Source organism: Nansenia antarctica, assembly GCF_963989245.1.
Source record: "Nansenia antarctica genome assembly, chromosome: 1".
Lineage (NCBI taxonomy): Eukaryota > Metazoa > Chordata > Actinopteri > Argentiniformes > Microstomatidae > Nansenia > Nansenia antarctica.
Genome location: NC_137674.1, coordinates 24,718,214 through 24,741,129, shown reverse-complemented (window position 1 = coordinate 24,741,129; position 22,916 = coordinate 24,718,214). Strand labels below are relative to the sequence as shown.

General features: G+C 42.4%; 2 protein-coding genes across 2 annotated transcripts in view; both read right to left on the bottom strand.

Moving 5' to 3' along the window:
• The window catches only part of vps39 (VPS39 subunit of HOPS complex), a gene marked incomplete at its 5' end in the record, with an annotated part of 31,655 nt that extends 23,153 nt beyond the window's left edge, over positions 1-8,502 (bottom strand). Inside the window, 12 exons of the mRNA XM_080534935.1 lie at positions 510-652; positions 746-875; positions 1,681-1,801; positions 2,391-2,511; positions 5,855-6,038; positions 6,306-6,398; positions 6,522-6,620; positions 7,107-7,201; positions 7,595-7,637; positions 7,779-7,843; positions 7,998-8,063; positions 8,430-8,502. Coding sequence (XP_080391061.1) covers positions 510-652; positions 746-875; positions 1,681-1,801; positions 2,391-2,511; positions 5,855-6,038; positions 6,306-6,398; positions 6,522-6,620; positions 7,107-7,201; positions 7,595-7,637; positions 7,779-7,843; positions 7,998-8,063; positions 8,430-8,502 — 1,233 coding nt within the window. The remainder of the gene's footprint in view (positions 1-509; positions 653-745; positions 876-1,680; positions 1,802-2,390; positions 2,512-5,854; positions 6,039-6,305; positions 6,399-6,521; positions 6,621-7,106; positions 7,202-7,594; positions 7,638-7,778; positions 7,844-7,997; positions 8,064-8,429) is intronic.
• A 1,577-nt stretch (positions 8,503-10,079) lies between these two features.
• On the bottom strand, positions 10,080-22,639 carry LOC308167700 (transmembrane protein 87A-like). The gene is made up of 20 exons (XM_080542163.1): positions 22,522-22,639; positions 21,933-21,990; positions 21,597-21,694; positions 21,171-21,287; positions 20,548-20,595; positions 20,098-20,154; positions 19,449-19,605; positions 19,278-19,339; positions 16,367-16,550; positions 15,626-15,725; positions 15,029-15,122; positions 14,424-14,495; positions 14,151-14,259; positions 13,959-14,017; positions 13,764-13,867; positions 12,862-12,938; positions 12,329-12,396; positions 11,487-11,539; positions 10,969-10,999; positions 10,080-10,826 (listed from the first exon to the last, which is right to left on the bottom strand). Exons 1-20 carry the CDS (start codon positions 22,624-22,626, stop codon positions 10,785-10,787), a joined length of 1,695 nt encoding a protein of 564 aa, XP_080398289.1. The 5' UTR covers positions 22,627-22,639; the 3' UTR covers positions 10,080-10,784.
• Between the last annotated feature and the right edge of the window lie 277 nt (positions 22,640-22,916).

Here is a 22,916-nt window from a genome sequence, read left to right as displayed (position 1 = left end):
TATGTGTAAAGTTACTGTGTTAAGTGAAGCAATGTGACTTATCTACTATAATAAAAAAAAATGTAATGGTGTGGTGATTCACATTAAGTCAATAGGAGAGACATTCACCAAGGAGAGCTTGTACCTTTAAGAGTGGGGGTTAAAGGGGCAATGGTTTCCGGTTCCGGGTTATGCTAGTATTGTTGTCACTGAGTGTATGTTTTGCATGTATCTGAAAGTGAGGAGAAGTAAACAACCTCGACTCCAACCTACGTCTGTCGTCTCATTGTTACAACTCCCACAATGGTTTAATATATATATATTAAAAAAAATTGAGAGAGAGAGAGAGAGAGAGAGAGAGAGAGAGAGAGAGAGAGAGAGAGAGAGAGAGAGAGAGAGAGAGAGGGGAATTCAAGCACTTTCAATGACCCATGTCTATTTTCAAAAACGTTTAAGACCTTGATTTTTTTTTCTCAAATTCACAAACTTTCAAGGATTTCAACCCTGTTAGTAATACCACAAACACCTACCTGTGTCAGGTAGTCAATGAGAGCCAGGTGCGCCTTCTCCAGTTCCGCTCCAGACAGCGTGGGCAGGGGGTTGGGGTAGTGCAGCTGCTTGCGGTAGTCTGAGGGGAGCAGGTCAGGGTACAGCCCGATAACATGGGTGGGATCTGTGGGACGAAAGAAGGTCACTCACTATAGCCTCCAACTCTAACTTGTACTGTAGATAGACGACCACGGTAGGTAAATGGGTCAAACCTCACCTGTGCCGAGCTTGGCGAACACCTGCATGGAGTCGTCGAATCTCTTCTGGCAGAAGAGGTTGAAAGCGTATAGGTTCTGAATGTGGTGAATCTGCTGCCTCTTATCACCGTCAGCATCGTCCTTCATCTTCTGGGGGAGACGGGGGGGTGGGGAGAGGGGAGGGGGGGGGAGAGGGAGAGGGGGGGTGGGGAGAGGGAGAGGGGGGGGTGGGTATAGCGTGGGTCGTACCATTACAAATAATGACAGACTTGTCGTAGCCCTCTGAAAACGCCTCTTGGGAACTGAACCACCTGAACGCCTGATTTTAAATTCTTAAAAAAAAAAACTAAACTCAGCAAGCAGAGATTAGAGATAGCTAATTAACAGTGCTCAAATGCAGGGATACCAAATCAAGACAACAATGAATGTCCTGTTCTCTCTTAACTTAACTTAAATAAAATGATAATAATATAATAATATAATTAAGGGCCTGGGATCTTCCCCTGGGCAGAGTCTATCCCCCATCAAGATTCTCATCCCAAGCTTATCTACGGAGCCATAATTATAATAATATAATTGGGTTGTTAAGTCGTGACGTGCTTCCGGGTTCAACGTTGGCTGAGGCGCTCTCTTCGAAATGCCTCAGTAATAATAATAATTCATTATATTTGTATAGTGCTTTTCCGAGGCTCAAAGACGCTGACAATATGGGAAAAAAGGAAAGTGCTGTGTCCCTTGTTGTATGAATAGATCCCAGTCTAAAAAACGATTGAACTGTCATTCTACCGCTTTAGTACACTGGTACTCTGGTGCGGGGAATTTTTTATTTGGACCTGGAAATTGCTAAACGTCACACATGACGTCAGACTTAACAACCGAATAATGATATTAACTGTAACCCTCCTCTGCAGCTCTGGAGTTAGTGATGGTATTAGTTAGTGATGGTATTCCTCACCGCCAGCTGCAGGGCCAGTTCAAACTGCTTGTCCTGCAGAAGTTGTCTGATCTGGCTCGCGATGGACACGGGGACCAGGCGCCACACAAAATGGTTGCTGGCGACGTACACGATATTGGGCCTGGGACACAGGGAGAGGAAGAACAGTGGAGCGTTTGTTTTACATGACGACAGGTGTGTTGTTCTGTTTGAAGAGATGGATGGATTCAGGATAACACAACGCAAAACTGGTTTAGAATGAGACCTGCCGACCCAGAAAGGAGACTGGTATGTCAGGGTTCGACAGTAACGCTTGCCCGGGGCAAATGTAAATGCCAGGTTTGTTTGCGCGAGCCCGACGACGCTGCTGGATCCTGGATATGTTTACCTGGATGCAGGAAGAACAACAGACGGCGCAGGCGCCAGACCAGACTAGATGATCGCGTAGTGAAGATATTATCAAAGCGTAGGCGATGCGACGGGTGATCGACAGTCCCGTACGCTTTGATAATATCTTCACTCCGCGATCATCTAGTCTGGTCTGGCGCCTGCGCCGTCTGTTGTTCTTCCTGCACACAGGTAAACAGATCCAGGATCCAGCAGCGTCGTCGGGCTTGCGCAAATAAACCCGGCGAATGTTTAACTTGCTCCGGGCAAGCGGGCAAGCGTTACTGTGGAACCCTGTTTGTTGAGGGGTGACAAGGACAAGGACAAGGACAAGGTTCTCTCACCCTGCTGACGTGATGAAGCGAGGCCTCTGCAGCTCCACGCTCTGGACCAGCAGCCGGGGCTCAAACGTGCGGATCTCCACGTACCGGGGAAGGACAGCGATGATGTAGGGAGGCTGGTGCTCTGGACATAACAGAAGAGGGAAGTCCACATCTAGTGTTAGTTACAAAATATATGCCGTTTATGGTAAATGGTAAATGGACTGCACTTATATAGCGCCTTTATCCAAAGCGCTTTACAACGGCCTCTACAAACAGAGCCACAGAGGACCACAGAACAGGGATCCTACAAGTTTCAACAAGTCAAATTTAAGACCTTTTTAGACCTTTTTTTAGTGATGAAATTAGGGATTTCACTGCCATACATGACTGATTTCCTTGCAAGATCTCTTTAAGACCTAGCACCTCATTTTTAGACCAAATAACTGAAATGTAAGACCTTTTTAGGCCTTGTAAATTGGATTGCTAGATTTGAGACTTTAAGGCTTTTTAAGACCAGCACGGGAACCCTGCACAAAACAAGGCCCAACAACCTTGGGATCCAACCGTCTTATGTCAGTGAGTATACATTTTAGAGGGAGTCCAAATGACGCTTGCTTATGTGGGGATATTGGGAGACTTTTAGGCTAGTGGGGCAGGAAATCCTGCTGGAGCTGGCTCCACAGATAAGCTTGGGATGAGAATCTGGACGGGGGACAGACTCTGCCCAGGGGAAGATCCCAGGCAGCCTTAATAAGCCAGTCATGCAGATTGATGACCAGGAAGTATGGGGGTATCGGTGCTGCCGCTGGCCAGTTCTCACTGCCATTACTCATGCCGAAAAGACTCAGTCAAAACGAGGAAATTGAAAACTGTTTGAAACTGTACAGCTTCAAGATGGCTTCATTTCCCATTTTTATACGGTTGTTTCTGCATCTCAATGCCCTAGGAAAAAAAAGAGCCCTTCAACAACAAAGTTTTTTTCTTGTGTCCTCAAGTTCATTCGAAAACCGGACATGTCCTGTGGTCATTATTAAGTCATGGAGAAAAGGCTACACCCACATTAGCATATCTTCCGCTCCAGTTTCCTAGTCAAACTGATAATACCCTGCATATACCATGTGTTCTTACAGCGGAAACGTAATCAAGGTATAAACAGGAATCTTGAGGTTAATTTCAATACCTTTCTAAGACTTTTTAAAGACCTTGTCAATAGTTTTCCAGACCTCACTGCCACTTCGAGCTGTAACCGTTTACATCAGTGACACCTTTAACTTAACAGGTTTAGTTTGCAATAGACTACCGTATTTTCCGCCCTATAAGGCGCACCGGAGTATAAGGCGCACCTTCAATGAATGGCCTATTTTAGAAATGTTTTCATATACAAGGCGCACCGGCTTATAAGGCGCACCGGCTTATAAGGCGCATAGAATAGATACTGCAGTCAAACGTTTGACTGGGGTTGCGTTACGCCCAAGCTCCACCTACTGCGTTGCGTCACCTCTCCATCGGTGTTGTGTCAACTTCCCGTTGTCCAAGCTCCACCTGAGCGTTGTCACCATCAACGTTCTACCTGCTCCACTGTCAAAAATATATATTTTTCCACCTCAAGTATCAGCCGTTCGTCATCCATTTTTGCAACAAGCGTCAAGGACCTGCGGTGATTCACAGCTGACTCGCGTGAATAGCAATTCGCAATAGCTGCAACCACGAGATATAGAGTAGTTAGCTACAAGCATTTTCAATCTGCTATTATCTCTATTAGTGGATTAACCGCTGTGGTGATTTAACAGCTGATAAAAATACATCAAGTAGACTACAAACAGAGCAAAACAACACCAGAAAACAACCAATAGGCTATACAATTATAACCAACAACCAATATGTGACAGCTCCTGGTGAAATGTGCAACGTACTTTTTCAGTTTTTACACATGCTTAAACTACAGATTGTAAGCTTTCAAATGATGTGTCATACATTCAAATCAGAGAAAGATTGAACACGACAGGCGTATTTGAATGTTGGTTCATCTCAAACGCTGCTAGCGGCTAACAGCTAACAAAACACATCGCTACGAAGGTGTAAACTGTATTTTAATAACATGACAACATACTGGGAGAACATCGACATGCTAAAAACACATAACTACACATAACTAGATGAACACACAGTTCTTGCTTTTGAACACGAGCTAAAACGAAAGTATGTTTACAAATCAACCCTCCCTTACCGGTAGCCTCCGGCAAACGAGAATAATGAATCCAATACACAAATGATAAGTGTTTAGTGATCGTTAAACTGTTGTTTATTATATCGAGTGGGTACTTTAAAACTTCAAGTTGAAAGCACCAAGAATCTCACTTTGTTCCCTCGGAAACTCTGTTTAGTCTTAACAGCTAGACGTTTATTGACAGACATGAACCAGTTGTTATCACACACTTAAAACAGGAACTAAAACTCAGTACCACCCACTTAACCCTCCGTACGGAACAATACTCCCAACTATTAGTTCCGGGGGTGAATTATGTTAACCCACCACAAGCATAGCATTCGCGGAGATTCCAAGATGGCGGCCGTCGTTTACTGATTACCGTAATGCTGCAAGCGGTGCGGCTTTGTAGTTTACCAGTCGTACTGAAACATTGTATTATTATAAAAAAAAAAATATTGGTCATGTAATTTTTACATTTTGATCCATATATAAGGCGCACCGGGTTATAAGGCGCACCGGGTTATAAGGCGCACTGTCGTTTTTTTTTTTTTTTTGGGACTTTTAAGTGCGCCTTATAGGGCGGAAAATACGGTACTAGACCACTATCATACAACAGAATTTCCGGTTCATCTTTGTTTTTTAATAAAATTAATACATTCACGAACTTTTACTAAAAGTTTTTAGGACTCAAACTCTTTGGACAAATAGCTACGAAATTCAAGACCTCCTAAAATCGTGATAAGACTTTTTAATACTTATTAAGGGTCTTCATTTTCCCAAAATGTATTTATCAACTTTTAATACTTTTCAAGACACCGCGGGTACCCTGGTAATGTCATCAAACTTATGACAAGGGAAGAAGGAAAAAAGAGAGCAAGTGGAGAGTTCGTTATCGAGTTCAAAACCCTTAATGAGCAGAACAATGAGTCACAGGCTATGTCTGAATGCTCATACTGCCTACTGATTTCTTCATGTGTAGTGTTCATTCTTGTGATTTATTTTGTTTGCTTTTCACTATGTTTTTAACTTTGTTTGTTTTTAGGTTGTTTTTTTTTTAACTTTTTTACGGTTGTTGTTGTTGTTTTTTTCTCTCTCTAGCACTCTGAGATTCTTTTGAATGAAAAGTGCAATACAAATAAAATGCATTATTATTATTATTATTATTATTATTACAAGACAAGAAGGACACTGAGCAAAATCTTGTGAAGAAGCCATGTGAACACATTTTTTTACATAGCTTGAACATGATTATAAATGAAGACAATCTTCTACGTACCCATGGCGATGGGGATGTCTGTCCAGTTCAGGGCACACTTCTGGGTGCAGATACCCTCCTCGTTCAGCACCACTGTGAGGTCATCCTGACCAACTGCCACCTTCCCATCAGCCAGTGGGGCAACCAGAGGTTCCAACTGCTTCCCAGTGGGGAAGAGCTCCTTTATGGAGCCGCGGCTGTCCATCTGGAAGACCAGAAGACAGAAGACAGTCTGAGGATACGGTGGGTAACGATAACAAAGACTCCTCTCCTCAGGTAATAATAATAATAATATTTTCCGAGGCTCAAACACGCTGACAATATGGGAGAAACTGAAAAAACACAAAACAACAAGCAACAGATAACATGAGCACATAGAACACAGAGTTAACAAACGGGGAGGGGGGGGGTATACCTCTACAAAAACACATGACAGACACACAGACGCAGACGCAGACACAGACAGACTTACCCGGATCAGGTAATAGTCTCTCTTGAAGCCCACACAGATGGAGTTCTCGCACCAGGCCATGGACTTGGGAATATCAGGTGCAGCGAAGTCTCCCTGTCAGACAAACAAAAAAATAACATTCAGGGTTTTGGCTGAAACTATTTCTATACATATGAGGGTTGCATTTCCCTTTATTACGCCCTTATCTGTCTGCCCCATCTTATCTTCCACGTTCACCTGTAACTCATGGAACTCTCTGTCCTTCCAGTAGTACATTTGAAGTTTCTTCTTCACTGCAACACACATTCGCAACGTGGCATCTCCTGAGCTGGACTGCTGAAGAGAGGAGAGGGGAAACAGAGTGAGATACAAAAGACTTGTTTTTGCACCGAAACAACTTGCACAGGGTTCCTACAAGTTTCAACAAGTCGAATTTAAGGCCATTTCAGACTTTACTTTTTTAGACCTCTTTGAATATCATTTTAGACCTATTCGCGCCACCATATGATAGCTTTTTGTCATCCTCGAGGTGATGAAATTAGGGATTTCACTGCCATACAGACAAAAAAGGAAGCAAATTGGCATTTTTTGGGGTTCCAACTTGATTAATTTCCACGTAAATAGATGTGGTCGGACTGATTTCCTTGCAGGATCTCTTTTTAAAGACCTAGCACCTCATTTTTAGAGCGAATAACTGAAATTTGGGACCTTTTTAGGCCTTGTAAATTGGATTGCTGGAATTTAGACTTTAAGGCTTTTTAAGGCCAGCGCGGGAACCCTGTTGCAAAGCGATCACAGCGACTACTCTCTACTACTACTCACCTGCAGGTCACAAGCAAAGAGAGTCGCCCCTCTGGCCTTTGACAGCACAGTGATCTGCTGGAAGGTCAGGAGGTCATGGACATGGATGTTGTTTTCTGTAGGAAAAAAAGAGGAATAGCACATACTATATACTGATGAATGAATGAATGAATGAATCGTTTAAAAGACCACACGACCTAGGTCGGTGGAATTTGTTGTCGGTACAGATGGAAAAAAGCTCAATACAGCAGTGTCAATTACATCAAACATACACACATTACACACAACTATCACAATGGACAATGTACACACATAACCACAAGACAAAAACATAATCAATATGTACAACTTATAAAGTGCAGTACATCTGGCAGGGTTAGTGCAGTGAGTCAGGTGTTGAGTCCTTATAGCAGAGGGGAAAAAACTGTTTTTGAAATGGGATGTTTTGGTGGCATCCTAAAGCTCACATCAACAACAACAACCTTGTTCTTTAAGGAAATTGGTTTTACCTAGGAGACTGACGAGGATCTTGTACTGTGACACCACAAAAAGCTGTGGAAAAAAGGAGACAAGATGAGGTGATAATGGATAATGGAGCATCAGACTGGTTAATCTGTCAATTCTTTACTTTACATTTATGTCATATACTTGCAAGCAACATGAAAAGGTGTCATCTTCATTCAACCTGTGTACCTGCTGAATCTTCTTTGAGAAGTTCTTATTGGATTTCTCAAGTGTCACTTCAAACCTGTTAGTACCTATGGGAAAGGGAGGGAGGATAGGTTGAACTATTTCATCCATATCCTTCACACAAAACGGGACAGGACTTTTTATTGTAACCCTCTACCCCTTACACATGCTGTACACACAAACTAAAACCTTCACACACAGACATCTCATAGTCTCGTTCACCTGCATCCTTTTTAATTCTGTAGAGGAGTAGATGACCTGGTTTCGTTCCCACAAGAAGCCAGTCCTCTGTGCACATAAGGTAAGAAAGGCAACAATAGTTTAACAATACACTCTGAGGAACATTATGGAGAACAGTAATAGCCAGGTAGGTAACACCACCACGAAGGTATGTCTGAGTCTGTCTCCTCCCCAGCAATAGGTGCCAGATAGGCTCCTTGTCATTGTCACTCTGTTTAAAGCAGCCAGATTACACTGCCACCTCAAATCACCGTCCAACTTTTTTTAAACAAATAGATCAATAGCAAAACAAGATAACTGGCCGGGCAGCAAGGTTTTGTTTTCGTCGCAACTTCAAACAATTGAATGTTTCCTGGGGCCCGTCAAGGAGAAAGAGACCGCTCTGCTAGCTCACTAGCTGACTTCAGAACTTACCCCAGGCCGCAAGGCAGTCGATCTGGAGGGGCAGCTTCTCCAGAATAGGGACAGGCTCGTAGGCGTCATGCATGGTTGAATCTTACTGTTGGTTCAATAACTGATAAAGCAAATAGCCAGTTGATGAACACGGCTGTTTAGAGATCTGGATGACAGATGCCCACAACCAAAACAAACGGCGACAACATACAAAGGCACGCCTAACAGTCTGCCATGCTTCCCTTACTGAACAGACCGACCATCGGATGACAGGACAGTACATCTGTCACTCGTCGACCCCATGAGTGTTTGCCCGGAGTCCCGAGATGGTCAGCTAGCTAGAAGCAGTGGTAGCAAGCTAGCTGGCTAGCTCCCATCTACTGGCACGCTGGCAAACGACTGTAGCTAGCTGGCCAACTAGCTAAGGTGAATACCCTCTCATCCCATGCTCGTCTAATCCCTATGACTATTACCGACTGTGAGTTGTAAGTAGATCTTTTTTTTTACAATGAAATAAGAAAAGTAGCAGCTAAACTGGTCGTTAGCGCTGTGGTTGTCGGGCAGTTGCTAGCTGGTCTAGTTCCTCTTGTTGTTATGACGGCTGAGCGGTGACAGGCACGTGACTGGAGTCAGGACGTTCACGAGGGACGAATTAGAACAGGAGGTTCACTCACGAGCGCACGGGGCGCTGAGGTATGGAAGCATATAGCTGACTAAATTCAAATGCTAATGCAATATGAGATTGCAATTGCATGTTCCACTTTTGCATGCATTCTTTCAGACAATATTCAAATTCAAATGCAATTCTAATGATTAGCATTTTCATTTTCATGTACCCTATGTGCACATTCGCTGTCAATATTAAAATTATAATGCAAAGCCATTTCACAAAGTCATGCACTGCTTTGTAGCTGACAAAATTCAAAAGTTCATTCTAATGTGCAAATGACTTTGCAATCCCAAAATAGCATATGGGTACATGAAAATGAAAATGCAAATCATTAGAATTGCATTTGAATTTTGTCTGAAAGAATGCATGCAAAAGTGGAACATGCAATTGCAATCTTCCTTAATTTCGTTGTTTGGTACCTGTACTGTAGCAATGACAATAAAGTCCATTCATTCATTCAATCTCATATTGCATTAGCATTTGAATTTAGTCAGCTATATGCTTCCATACTGAGGACGCATACAGAATGATGTATCAGACTATAATGCACGAGGGCATTTTTTCACCACTTGAATAATAATAATACATTAGACTTATATCGCGCTTTTCTAGACACTCAAAGACACTTTACAAACTGAAAAAGATTGAGTAGTAATAATAAAAAGACACAAAAGATAAATAAAAGAAAGTATAGGGGCTTAATTAAGGTAGTGCTGGGGACACATGGGAAGGGGAGGGGGAGAGGGTTAACTGGTGAAGGCGAGCTTGAAGAGGTGGGGTTTTGAGGGCCTGTTTAAATGTTGAAGAGGTGGGTTTTGAGGGCCTGTTTACATGTTGAAGAGGTGGGGTTTTGAGGGCCTGTTTACATGTTGAAGAGGTGGGGTTTTGAGGGCCTGTTTAAATGTTGAAGAGGTGGGTTTTGAGGGCCTGTTTACATGTTGGGAGGGTGTTCAATAATCACGACAAAACAAAATACCTTTCAATATAAATGTTTATCCCAGATCAAACAGCAAAAAGCCACACAATACCGTCACAGATTACAAATGCAGAGACCCCATACTTTATACATAGATATTGTACATTTTCTGGAAAAAGAAAATCCCCCCCCCCCCCTCCCATGACAATGAAACAATACAAAACCATCTTGAATAAATTAACGGGTTTAACCTGACCATATATTGCAGTACATTGCACAAGGCTGGGGGGGGTTGAACTTTGAAGTGAAAGTTCTTGGAGGTGGCAAAATGAGAAGAGTTGTGGAAAGGAACATTCCAGTAACATTCCTCCACAGTCATTAATACATTATGCATTAGCAAATAAAAATAACATTTCTTGTCAGTCTGTGATGTGTGACAATAGCAAATAAGTGGCAGTCGGTGAGCCGACACAGTCTGTGCTTAAATTTGCTAAACTGCAAACTCAGGACGAATACACATCACTCTGCCAGCCCACCTTACTCAATTGGACTTCCTACATACTGTACATCCAGCTGCCTCCCACTCCTCCTTCTCTGAGTCTATCACTGAGTTAATTATAGTATCTGTGCATAAAATTAAGAAATATAAAAAGTGAACATAAATATAGGGATTAGATGGCGTGTCAACACTCTGTTCCTTGTCACTTCATGTAACTGCAACTAATTCATTGCCGCCTCAGTGAAATCCCCTCCCTCTCTCTCTCATTCATGGCTTCGTGACTTCATTGCTTTACTCCATTTTTGATCTCTCCATCTTGGTTTTCAGAATTTCCTGTAAGAGAGCAAAAAATAGGGATTAATGTGTTTGCAATGAGTCTTGAATGACAGCCCTACATAACCTCTATGAGTGTTTTAAGGGACACACGTGACTAGCGATCATGGGACCACAGGCAAAGAAATAGTAGTTCCTTTACCTCCTCCTCATCAAGCATTACAGGGAGGGCTCTGCAGGGAGGAGAGAGAGAGGGAGAGGGGGGGAGAGAGAGAGGGAGAGAGAGAGAGAGAGGGAGAGGGGCGATCAGTGAGAAGAATGTGAGAGTAGTACACAAGAGGATAAGGCACATTCTACAACAGCATGTTTGGATACTGGACTCTGATTGGCTAGCAACATAATTTTTTTATATTATGTGGTGGCTGTTGTAGAAAAGCAATTGACCATTGGAGGGCGGGGGTGGTGGACTCATTTACCACTGTACAGGGTTTTCCTACTCGGCTTCGCCTTGTGCCACACCCTGTACCAGTGGTAAATGAGTCCACAACCCTGTACCAGTGGTAAATGAGTCCACAACCCCCTTCCTCTCATGGTCAATTGCTTCCATAACCAACTGTAAAACTCCATCCACTGACAGAGATCTATAGACCACTATGTCCTGCGAATGCCATTATTACAATCCAATAATCCATCCGGGTGTGGTGCTGTTTTTTCACTCACACGTCAGCAACAGTTGTTGGGATGTTCTCCTCAACCCACTTCAGATCTTCATCCTGAGAACACGAGAGAACAGACAGAACAATACAACATGTTTATAAACTCCTCAAAAAAAGTTAGGAAATGTTATTTCGGTCGATTATTCCTCCCCTTTAATAATACCAATTGGTATTGTATTTTATATCGTCAGTCACATCACATGCTTCCACTGATACACCAAGTATGTACAGTGAGTCTCCCCATATGCTGCTCTAAGATTCTGATAGCGATAACCGTCAATCCGAGCTACCAGGGAGGTAAAGGAGTGCTGGTGCTTAGACTTGTGCTAATCATGGGAATAGAGAAACATATAAAAACATCCACTTACATACAGGGTTCCCACACCTTCTAAAACATCACATTCAAGCACTTTTCAAGGACTTTCAAGACTCAATTCCTTCAGATTCAAGGGCCCACCACGGCATAGTTTGAGACAGATCTAGATGAGAATTTATATAATAGGAACTAACCGCTCACAGACAACAATTAAAAAGAGAGGCTTGAATGTGTGAACACTAGATGGTCTCTTGCCTTCTCTACCACAGCACAGCAGAACAATATATTGTGAAATATGTGTAAAGTTAAGCAATACAGAGACTTATTTACTAGTTGACGAGCTAAGTAAAACTTTTTTGAATATTTTCTTATTTTGAGAGAGAGAGAGGGTAATTCAAGCACTTTCAATGACCCATGTCTATTTTCACAAACTTTTAAGGCCTTGATTTTTTTTCCTCAAATTCACAAACATTCAAGGATTTCAAGGACCCGTGGGAACCCTGGCCATACCGATGGGAAAGATCACCCACCTCTTTACTCAGCAGCTTTTGGGAGCCGTTGGTGTCGGCGGTCTTTGACCCCCTCATCTTCATCCCCTCTGAAACACACCCAAGCCAAGCAGTCAGATAATCATCCTTTTTTCTTTCTACTGCATTAGAGTACTTATTCGGTTGTTAAGTCTGACGTCAAGCGTGACGTTTAGCAATTTCCGGGTCCAAATAAAGCATTCCCCGCACCAGAGTACCAGTGTACTAAAGCATCAGAGTACCAGTGTACTAAAGCACCAGAGTACCAGTGTACTAAAGCACCAGAGTACCAGTGTACTAAAGCGGTAGAATGACAGTTCAATCGTTTTTTAGACTGGGATCTATTCATATAACAAGGGACACAGCACTTTCCCGTTTTCCCCATATTGTCAGCGTCTTTGAGCCTCGGAAAAGCGCTATACAAATATAACGAATTATTATTATTACTGCGGCATTTCGAAGAGAGCGCCTCAGCCAACGTTGGACCCGGAAAACACTTCACGACTTAACAACCAAATTGTGGCAACGTCTCTCACCAAAGGCCTCGTTCAGCATCGGTTCCTTGGCTTCGTCCTCATCATCATCCTCGTCGATAAGAGGGGAGTGGGAAAACCTGCGAGAGAAAACAGCCAAGGCTCAGAGCTCAGAGCTATGTGAACACTACACTAGCTAGGGCAGGTAGTCATATCAGGGTATATACAGGAATCTTGAGGTTAATTTCAATACCTTTCTAAGACTTTTTAAAGACTGTGTCAATATTTTTCCAGACCTCACCGCCACTTCGAGCTGTAACCGTTGACATCAGTGACACCTTTAACAGTTTTAGTTTGCAATATGAATGAATGAATGAATGGACTTTATTGTCATTGCTACAGTACAGGTACCAAACAACGAAATTTAGGAGGGGTGGCTCCCCTGGTGTTAGGAAAGGAAAAAAAAAAACACTTTTAAAAAAAAATCACAAGAAGGGAAGGAGCTGGTTTACATAAATAAAGGCTATGTACACTATCCACTGTACTATACTGTACAGATAGACGACTAGGGTTGTCATATTGCACAATAGTATTATTTCACATTTATTTAAAGTGTCACAGTTTGCAGGCTTGAAATGTACATGTTTGTGCCTCAGCACTACACCAGATTTTTTCAGTCCAGCAGCTGCCATCAATAGACTAGACCACTATCATACAACAGAATTTCCAGTTCATCTTTGTTTTTTTATAAAACTAATAAATTCACGAACTTTTACTAAAAGTTTTTAGGACTCAAACTCTTTGGACAGAGTCTAATTCAGAAAAATACCTACAAAATTCAAGACCTCATAAAATCGTGATAATACTTTTTAATACTTATTAAGGGTCTTGATTTTCCCAAAATTGATTTATCAACTTTTTATACTTTTCAAGACACCGCGGATACCCTGTAAATGAACTCTGACCTCTGGCTGTTAGCAGAGGGCCGTAGCAACACCATGATGACGAGCAGGATGGTGGAGAAGAGCAACCTCCAGAAGGCGTCGTCCACCCACAGGTCCCTCCAGCCCTGACAGACAGTCAAGTACAAACAGTGATACAGATGTACAAGCAGATACAGATGACGGGGGGAGGGGGAGTTCGTTATGTGGCTAACATACCGTCTGGCAGCCCACCAGCTTAAAAACTTTGGTCGTCCAGACGATGAATATAATAGAAGCTGTAGAAGAAGAGAACAGCTTAGCTGCAAAGCAAGCTACAATTCTAAAAGCTTTATGAAAGCTAAGCTGCAAAGCATTATGAAACTGTCAAAAAATAAAACAGCACAGATAACCATTATCCCCTAAACTCACCCAGGACAGAGAAGATGAGGGTGTTGGTGAAGTGCTGGTACAACGAGAGCTTCACTACGTTTCGGCGTAGCTTCAAGAGACGGGTGGTCTGGGACAGACTTATGAAAATGTGAACACAAGTTAAGGAACCAACCAACACATTATTAACTGTCATGCACTGCACAAAGACCACCAAATAAAGGTGTCTGATATTTCTGATTTCAATGCCATATGTGCCAACTGCCAAGTGGGGGGGGGGGGGCAGCATCAGCCCTTTGTTTGTATAAAGGATATCCACCACATGACACACGAGTCGATGAGCGAGAGACTGAGGTTAGCCACCAGGGCAACTGTGCCGTAGAAACTCTGAAAAATCCAGATGAAAGAGAGTGAGAGAGAGTGTGTGTATTCATCGAAATGAAAACAAAAGGCATGTCACAGTAATATCACATATATAGTGAGAGAACTATATACAGGGTTCCTACAAGTTTCAACAAGTCAAATTTAAGACCTTTTTAGACCTTTTTTAGACCTCTTTGAATATAATTTTAGACCTATTCGCGACACCATATGTAATAGCTTTTTGTCATCCTCGGGGTGATGAAATTAGGGATTTCACTGCCATACAGACAAAAAAGGAAGCGAATTGGCTTTTTTCTGGTTCCAGCTTGATTAATTTCTGTGTAAATAGATGTGGTCGGACTGATTTCCTTGCAGGATCTAATTTTTAAGACCTAGCACCTCATTTTTAGATCGAATAACTGAAATTTGTGACCTTTTTAGGCCTTGGGGGTTGGATTGCTGGATTTTAGACTTTAAGGCTTTTTAAGACCAGAGCAGGAACCCTGTATATAACAGAGCGTTATAAGAGCGAGGTAGCCTGTGCGTTAGACACTCACGCCTGTGACCCTCAGCACCCCCTCCACAGAGGAGAAGAGCAGGTAGAGCAGCCCCACCGCAGCTAGCCGGTGCACTGTGGTCCCCAACCTGGGCCTGTTGGAGAGGGGAACACACCAAGGAAAACAGGGGGGTTCAGACACCTCAACAAAGATAGGCCATGAAACTTGTTTTTATTACACTGAAGTGAGTAGGAATTAAACGTCAAATAACAAACATCATTAGTTTTCCATTATAGGCAAACTTGTTGTGGTTGCTTGTTACAGTATACTACCCCGTTTAGTTCTGGTAACCATGGAAATTAATGATGAGTTAAGTCAAAGTTAATATTGCATGAGCTTAGAATGATACGGTTCTATTTCCGTTTAGGGTAGTTCAGAGATATTGAGCGTCAAAGTTTTTACATTCCATTATGTTTTGTGAGATGGAACCTTTGTATTTTATGAATTACTAACTAAAAAATTTCAACATTTTAAAAATAACACCACACAGGCATTAATAAACACCGAATGGATCAGATTATGTATTTATTTATTTTTAACCAAAAATGGAGATAGAACCTTATAATTCTAACGTCACGATTGTTCAGTTGAACTCACTTGACTATGCCGTAACCCAAACTGACGATAAGCACCAGGATTCGAGCCAACGATCTCTTCAGGGCAGAGAGAAGCTCAGCAAAGATCACTGCACCTTGCACTAGAGGAAGAAAGCACAATAAGTAACAAATTCAAAAACAATTCAATAGAATACAAATCATGCCATTGCAAGTGTGTTATCAGGGTTCCCACACCTTCTGAAACATCAAATTCAAGCACTTTCAAGACTCAATTCGCTCAAATTCAAGGACCCAACACGGCATAGTTTGAGACAGATCTAGATGAGAATTTATATAATAGGAACTATCCGCTCACAGACAACAATTAAAAAGAGAGGCTTGAATGTGTGAACACTAGATGGTCTCTTGCCTTCTCTACCACAGCAAAATAATATATTCTGGAATATACATGTGTAAAGTTAAGCAATACAGAGACTTATTTCAAATGAATTATTATCAACAAATTAAAATTAATTATTTACTAGTTGACAAGCTAAGTAAACATTTTTTAAATATATATATACTTTTTTTTTAGAGAGAGAGAGGAGAATTCAAGCACTTTCAATGACCCATGGCTATTTTCAAAAACCTTTAAGACCTTGATTGTTTTTTCTCTCAGATTCACAAACTTTCAAGGATTTCAAGGACCCGTGGGAACCCTGGTTATATTCACCAAGAGCAAATGACAAAATAATGAATTGTGTACACTACAGTCCAGGAAGTGTGTGAGAACCAAACCAACCATGATCGCCTTTGTAGCGGATGCTCTGGTACTCAGAGTAGAACACAGCTTTCTCCAGCATCCCCAGGATGATCACCGCTCCGATCCAGTACTGGATCCTTAGCAAGTCCCGCCAATAGCATATTGACCAGAAGAGCCAGAGAGCCCCGAAGAACACATACACAATGCACATGACCATGAAGAACTGTGAAAGACAGGAGAAGAAGAAGTCGCTTTGGATTAAAAGTGTCTGCTAAAACAATTATAATTAAGCAATATCACACGAGAGGGAGTGTGTTATACTGAATATCAGCACGGCTGTGATTGGGTCGTAGGTACGAGGGCGCAGGCCGAGTAGGAAGACAATCACAGCCGTGCTGACATTCAGTATAAAAGCACAACCTCGAGTGTGATATTGCTTTTACACAACAGTTCTACAGCGCGATTTATTAGTTAACAGTAATAAGCGGCAACAGATTATGATTTGTTTGTTTATTTAATCATAAAAATAAACAAAAAATAGTTCCGCAACTGAACTTCAAATGGACTGCTGCCTAGTAACCTGAACACAAACAATGTAGTCTAATTAACGGTCATTTAGTAGAACATCTGTGCGGCAGAGTGATACATATAGTTAAAAGTCCCAGTGCTGTTATACTGTATATCAGCACTCATGGAATGCCTCTTGTCCAATCAAATTACTTGGTCGGAACTAAACTGTTGTATAATAATAACTTAATATCATTAATTAACTACATTCATGTATGTCTGAGTGGGTCAGGTGTAGACAGAAGGGTCTGGATCGAGGTTTAGGCGTTCTAGGCACATGTCTAGTAGTGATGGGGGAAACGAAGCTTTCGACACAATTGACACGTTCGACACAATTGTGTCGGAAAAAGTGTCGATCTATCGATGCAGTCGATACAGCAACTTCATACTGCCATCTGCTGGTCAGGTCATGGTACTGCCTATACTGCCATCTGCTGGTCAGGTCGTGGTACAGCAGTTCTATAGTGCCATCTGCTGGTCAGGTCATGGTCATGGTCATTTTATGCAGTACCAAACTTGGAACACTGCCTCGTCTGCGGAATGATTGACACACGCGTCAGATGTGCTCGTGTGACGTACGAATCTTTCTTCGAGTAGTCACGTGGTTTTTGCCAATTTGACACAAGCATCGATACATTTGTATCGACGCACATTACGTCGGAAGATAGACGCCGTGTCGTGACTACTGCGTCGAGCGTAACATCCCTAATGTCTAGGGCCTTCTTGCCACTAGGGGGCCGGGACAGAGAGGGGTAAAGAACATCAACTGCCTAAATAATGTTAAACATATATTTATTAATATAACATTACATGTTTATGTTTATTAAAATATTTCCGTGAGCGATTCAGTGAAAATCATCACTGTATGTTAGCAGCAGAATGGACATAACGGCTGTTAGCAGCTTTGATGAGCAGAAGATGAGAGAGAGGGGCTTTATACAAGTTTCTCTCGGGCCCTTTAAAGCCACCAGCCAGCCTCAACTACTGGCTGCAACACCCAGACCCTCCGCTGTGGAGGAGGGCGGAGGCTCAGCACCTGAAGACTTGGTGAGATACGAGGCAGAGAGCCAAAGAAGTTGAGTGAAGAAAGTATTGTTCCTGATGGACACGCATTATGTCATCTGTGACTGCTTGTCACTGGAATTGACAGGGTTCCTACAAGTTTCAACAAGTCGAATTTAAGACCTTTTTAGAGGCGTCGTGAGGGTGAGGGCTGGTTTCCGGCACAGCAATTCTATAGTAGAGGATATTGACGTGTGTTTGTCTGTTGCCAGGCTGGTCTGGGCCTAGCCCTTGGAGAGAAGGGGGAAAGAGCTCCCCCCCACAGCCCATAGAGTGGAAGCTTTCTCTGATCCGTGCCCACGGAACCACCCCTGGTCGTGGACCCACCCCACACGCCTCCACACACCTCCATGGCCTTAGTGACTTATATTCCCATGACCCTTAAAGGGCCAGGCAGAGACCTGAGTTGGACTTTTATTTAGTAAATGCGCCCGTCGAGGCTGAACTGCTCCCTGTCGTCGGTGTCTGTTTCTACCTTGTTGTGCTTATTCTACCCGGTCCTGCGTGGCGGTCACCACAAAACCTACTTGAGATCAACACTAAGGGGGGAAAAAACCCTGCCTGTGCCCTGTTGGCAATGAGAATTGATTCATGACCTCCCTGTATTCTGACTTCACCTCATGGAAAGTCAGGAGTAAGCATCTATAGCATATATAAGCTTCCCTCTGGAAGAAGGTTGCGGCTGCCTAAAGCTGTAAAGGCCATAGGCTCAGTTTCTTCCCCTCAGCCGCCAGGCTGATAAATGACTCTGGCTTCCCCCTCCCCCCCGCCCCTAAGTCTGCCCAGGACTGAATATGCACTGGACTCATGTAAAAAACTTTGCACTGCACTTTATATATGTAGCACTATCCAATGCACTGTTGTCTGTCCTGTGTTGTCCTGTTTTTTGCATTTGTGAAAAAAGTATAAACGCACTTACTGTAACGCCAAAGCAAATTCCTACATGTGTATGCATAATGGCAATAAACGTTATCTGAATCTGAATCTGAATCTGTAAATGTAGGTTTTCCATTTAAATATCTAACTGAATAAGTCAAGACTCAAATGTAAAATGCATATAAATTAAATGTATAATATAGTGCTACGCTTTCTGCTATAAATAAATGGCAACAAACAAATCACGTACGAATACCTTAATATAAATAGATGAGCTTATAGATATCTATATCGAACTAAATTAATGAGCATAATAATCATGTTATTTACCAAATATCAAAATGTGTGTATAGTGCCTGAAAAACACAGGCTGCCTAGTGTGATCTATCCCTTTAATCCGGCCCTGGACAGAAACATCATATTTGTTCTAGACGCTTCTACACACCATCATAAGGGGCCAGTCGGCAGGTGAGGAGTATTCACGCGGTCCCTTCATCTCCACTGTCACTGCAGAGATGAACACACACAATCACACAATCACACAATCACAAGGTCAGCCTCTCCAGGCCTATGCTTACTCAGGCCTACGTTCAACCACAATTGCGACGACTCTCACTTGTGAAAGCGAAGTTCCCGTCGCTAGTCGCCTCCTCCTCCTCCTCCTCTCCTCCTCCTGGTCTCCAGGCGCTGGCCTCTCCCCGCTGCTGGGGCCGCACCCTCACTATGAACAGGTAAGGACTGTCCGACCACGCCTTGGCTACAGCCCCGACATCCTGCAAGGCGGCGAATTGGGACACTATTAATGCTAAACACATATTTGGACCTAGGCAAGGCAAGTTTATTTGTATAGCACATTTCATACAACAGGGGCAATTCAAAGTGCTTTACATACATTATTTAAAAATACAGCAAGAGGAGCATAGTAAGAAAATAAAAATGACAATGAATAAATGCAAATATAAGAAGTAAATAGATAAAACATTTAATAAGACAATAGTTAATGGAAAAAAACATTGATAAAAGTGTTTGTGTTTAATCATAACTGGTGCAAAACATGACGTTTTTTAGCTTAGATATTTTAAGGGTTTGGGCCTGTTTGATTTCTTCAGGGAGTTTGTTCCAAGAGCATACAGCAGCATGACTGAAAGCTGCTGCACCGTGTTTTGTTTTTACTCTTGGAATGATTAGCTATTATTAATGCTAAACACATTTTGGAACCTAGGCACACCTTATAAACATACATTACTACAGTTTGTGTGTCTTACCGGCTTGTCCTGCCAACTCTGAGGTGCACTCTGATTGGAAGGCCGGCCTTCATCGCTCTGTACAAAACAGAAACAAAGTGAAAGTCAATCTACTGTAAAGAGACACAGTCCAACAACACTGATTTCCATTCACTAAGACCAAGACAGGATTGGCTACTTCTAGTGTTGGCCATATCGTGAGCTTAGAATCATAAGGTTCTATCTCCGTTCAGGGTAGTTCAGAGATATTGAGCGTCAAAGTTTTTACATTCCATTATGTTTTGTGAGATGGAACCTTTGTATTTTATTAATTTCTAACTCAAAAATGTCAACATTTTAAAAACAACACCACACAGGCATTAATAAACGCCTAATGGATCAGATTATGTAAAAAAAAAAATTGGGACAAAAATGGAGATAGAACCTTATAATTCTAACGTCACGATATGATGTCTCAGTTGAATCACTAACCTGGGGGCTTGTGAGGGGCTGGAAGGTGCTATAGTCAGTGTAGTACACCTGAGGGGAAACAGAGAAGGGAGGGGATAGAGGGTTGGATATGTATCATAACAATGCAATTCTCTCCAATTTGTTGAATCAATTGAGTAGCAGAGAAAAAAACTATTCATGGCAGTATGAAGACAATACACACAAGCAAAACGAGTTATATGAGGTCAAACAACAACACAATAGCAACATCAGGAGTTCAGTCTATGGCAGTATCACTGTCTCAGGTGCTGAACCAAGCCCTGGTGTACTACAAATCCCTCCACGCCTCCCCCCCAGTACCTCACTGACCTTCTCTGTCAACACACCCCTTCCCGGAAGCTGCGGTCCCTAGGCATGGGCCTACTCTCCACCCCCCCCCGCACCAACCTACGGACCTTCGGGGGCAGAGCTTTCAGTGTGGCAGCTCCCACCCTCTGGAACTCTCTCCCCACAGCGATCCGCAATGGCCCCCTACCCTGGACACCTTTAAATCAGCTTCTGTTCTGTCTGTCTATGAAATCTGTTAAGCGTCCTTGGGTCTGAGAAAGGCGCTATATAAACCTAAGATATTATTATTATTATTATTATTATTACTACCCACATACTTTTGGTAAGAAGAGGGCAGAGCAGTTGTCAAAGTACATGTATCCTTGGCTGTAGAAGCCACTCCAGTCCTCCTTCAGCATGTGGTCCAGACCAAACATGCTGCGTGCTTGGGGTTCCTGCAGGGAAAAGAAGAAAAACATCAATGGAATTGATGGACAGCAAAACGCAGGATACAGAAATGTATTTTTCTAATGGGAGAATTATGGAGTATAGCCTATTAATTGCAAGGTTAAATTAAACATATCTGATGATGTTATAATGCTATCAAAGACAGAACATGACCACATGAAGTAGTACTGACAGAAGTTTTGATCTGGCATGTGTGAGTGGCATGGGTCGTGTTCATGTTTGGAGGGAGCATGTTCATGTGTGTGTTCATATGTGTGTGCTTGCATGGCACAAAAAGAAAGGGTTTGTTTACTCACTGGGGTGTTAAAGACCTCATTGTAGCAGATGGAGGAGCGGAGATACCAGCTAACATTGAAGGCGAGGTTCTCATCACAAGATGTTGGTTCACCCCGAACTAAGGTCCAGCAGGTAGAGACACAAAGTCATTGGCATGCTGTCTGATACTAAAGATGTCTGCTAACTAAAGTGTTGACTGTCAGCAACTAAATCACCAGCGTAAACGACTAGCATTATGTTTCTTGCGTCATGTCTAACCTAATCATTGAAAAATGAAGGTAAAATATTGACAAAACGAAAGGGATTAGAATCATCAACATCGGCCTACATCTCACAATAAGAAAAGTAATACTTACACCTCATGTAGATGGTAGTGTTTGCATACAATGTCTTCCGAAAGACAGAATATTCCGACTAAAAACAAAGAAACAAAAGGATTGTTTGACACCTGTCCCAATATATCCATACTCAGAGCGTTTGTCCTTTCCTTGATCTAAGGAACTAAAACTGCATGTATGTATACCACCTGACTTAATATGACAACAACATATTGTTTTCACTTCCAGTCTGTCCATATCAGTGGTCATGGAGGGACCAGCTAAGGAGGATGATATCTCATCACAGCTGAGTCTCCTTCCCTGCTCAAGATGTCACCTGCTGCCATATGACTGGAGGATATTAAAATACCTCTTTACACAATCATTCATGCAACAGTAGAGGCAGGTGATTGGTTGAAGCTCATTCAGATCACATCAGCAATGAAACACAAACACAATTGAACAGCTTAAACATGCTGTCAGTCACTCAGTCTGCCATAGTTTTCAATAAAGCAGAAGGTTGCTAGCTTGGCTAGCTGAGGTTAGCACTTTCTGCTGTGGATTAAATTGTCATGCATGTTCCACCGATATACACAAGGTAGTAAACGTGAGGGTGCAGTGCACTCACTGAATTAATGTCCTTATTCCACAGGGAGTCCTCTGCCCCACTCCCGAGACGCACAATTAACACAAAAAACAACGAACATGACAAATACACCGTGACATCTGGCATTTTCACTTGTGTATCAACCAGTTCCGCAGTCAGTTCCGGGTGCGTCAGCGGGTGTAATGTACGGAGCGTTACCACTAGGGGGCGATGTTGCAAGTCGTATCAGATTTCTTGCAGCAAAATTGTGGAGAAACTTTATAATTGTTTATTTTAATAATATATGGGGATATGTTACTTCATTTATTTGCATTTAAACAACGACTTGTGTGATACAGTGAACAGAAATGTCTTGCCAAAACTGATCTGACTGCAGGTGACAGCCAGGTTATTATTATTGCAATTTGACCTTTCAA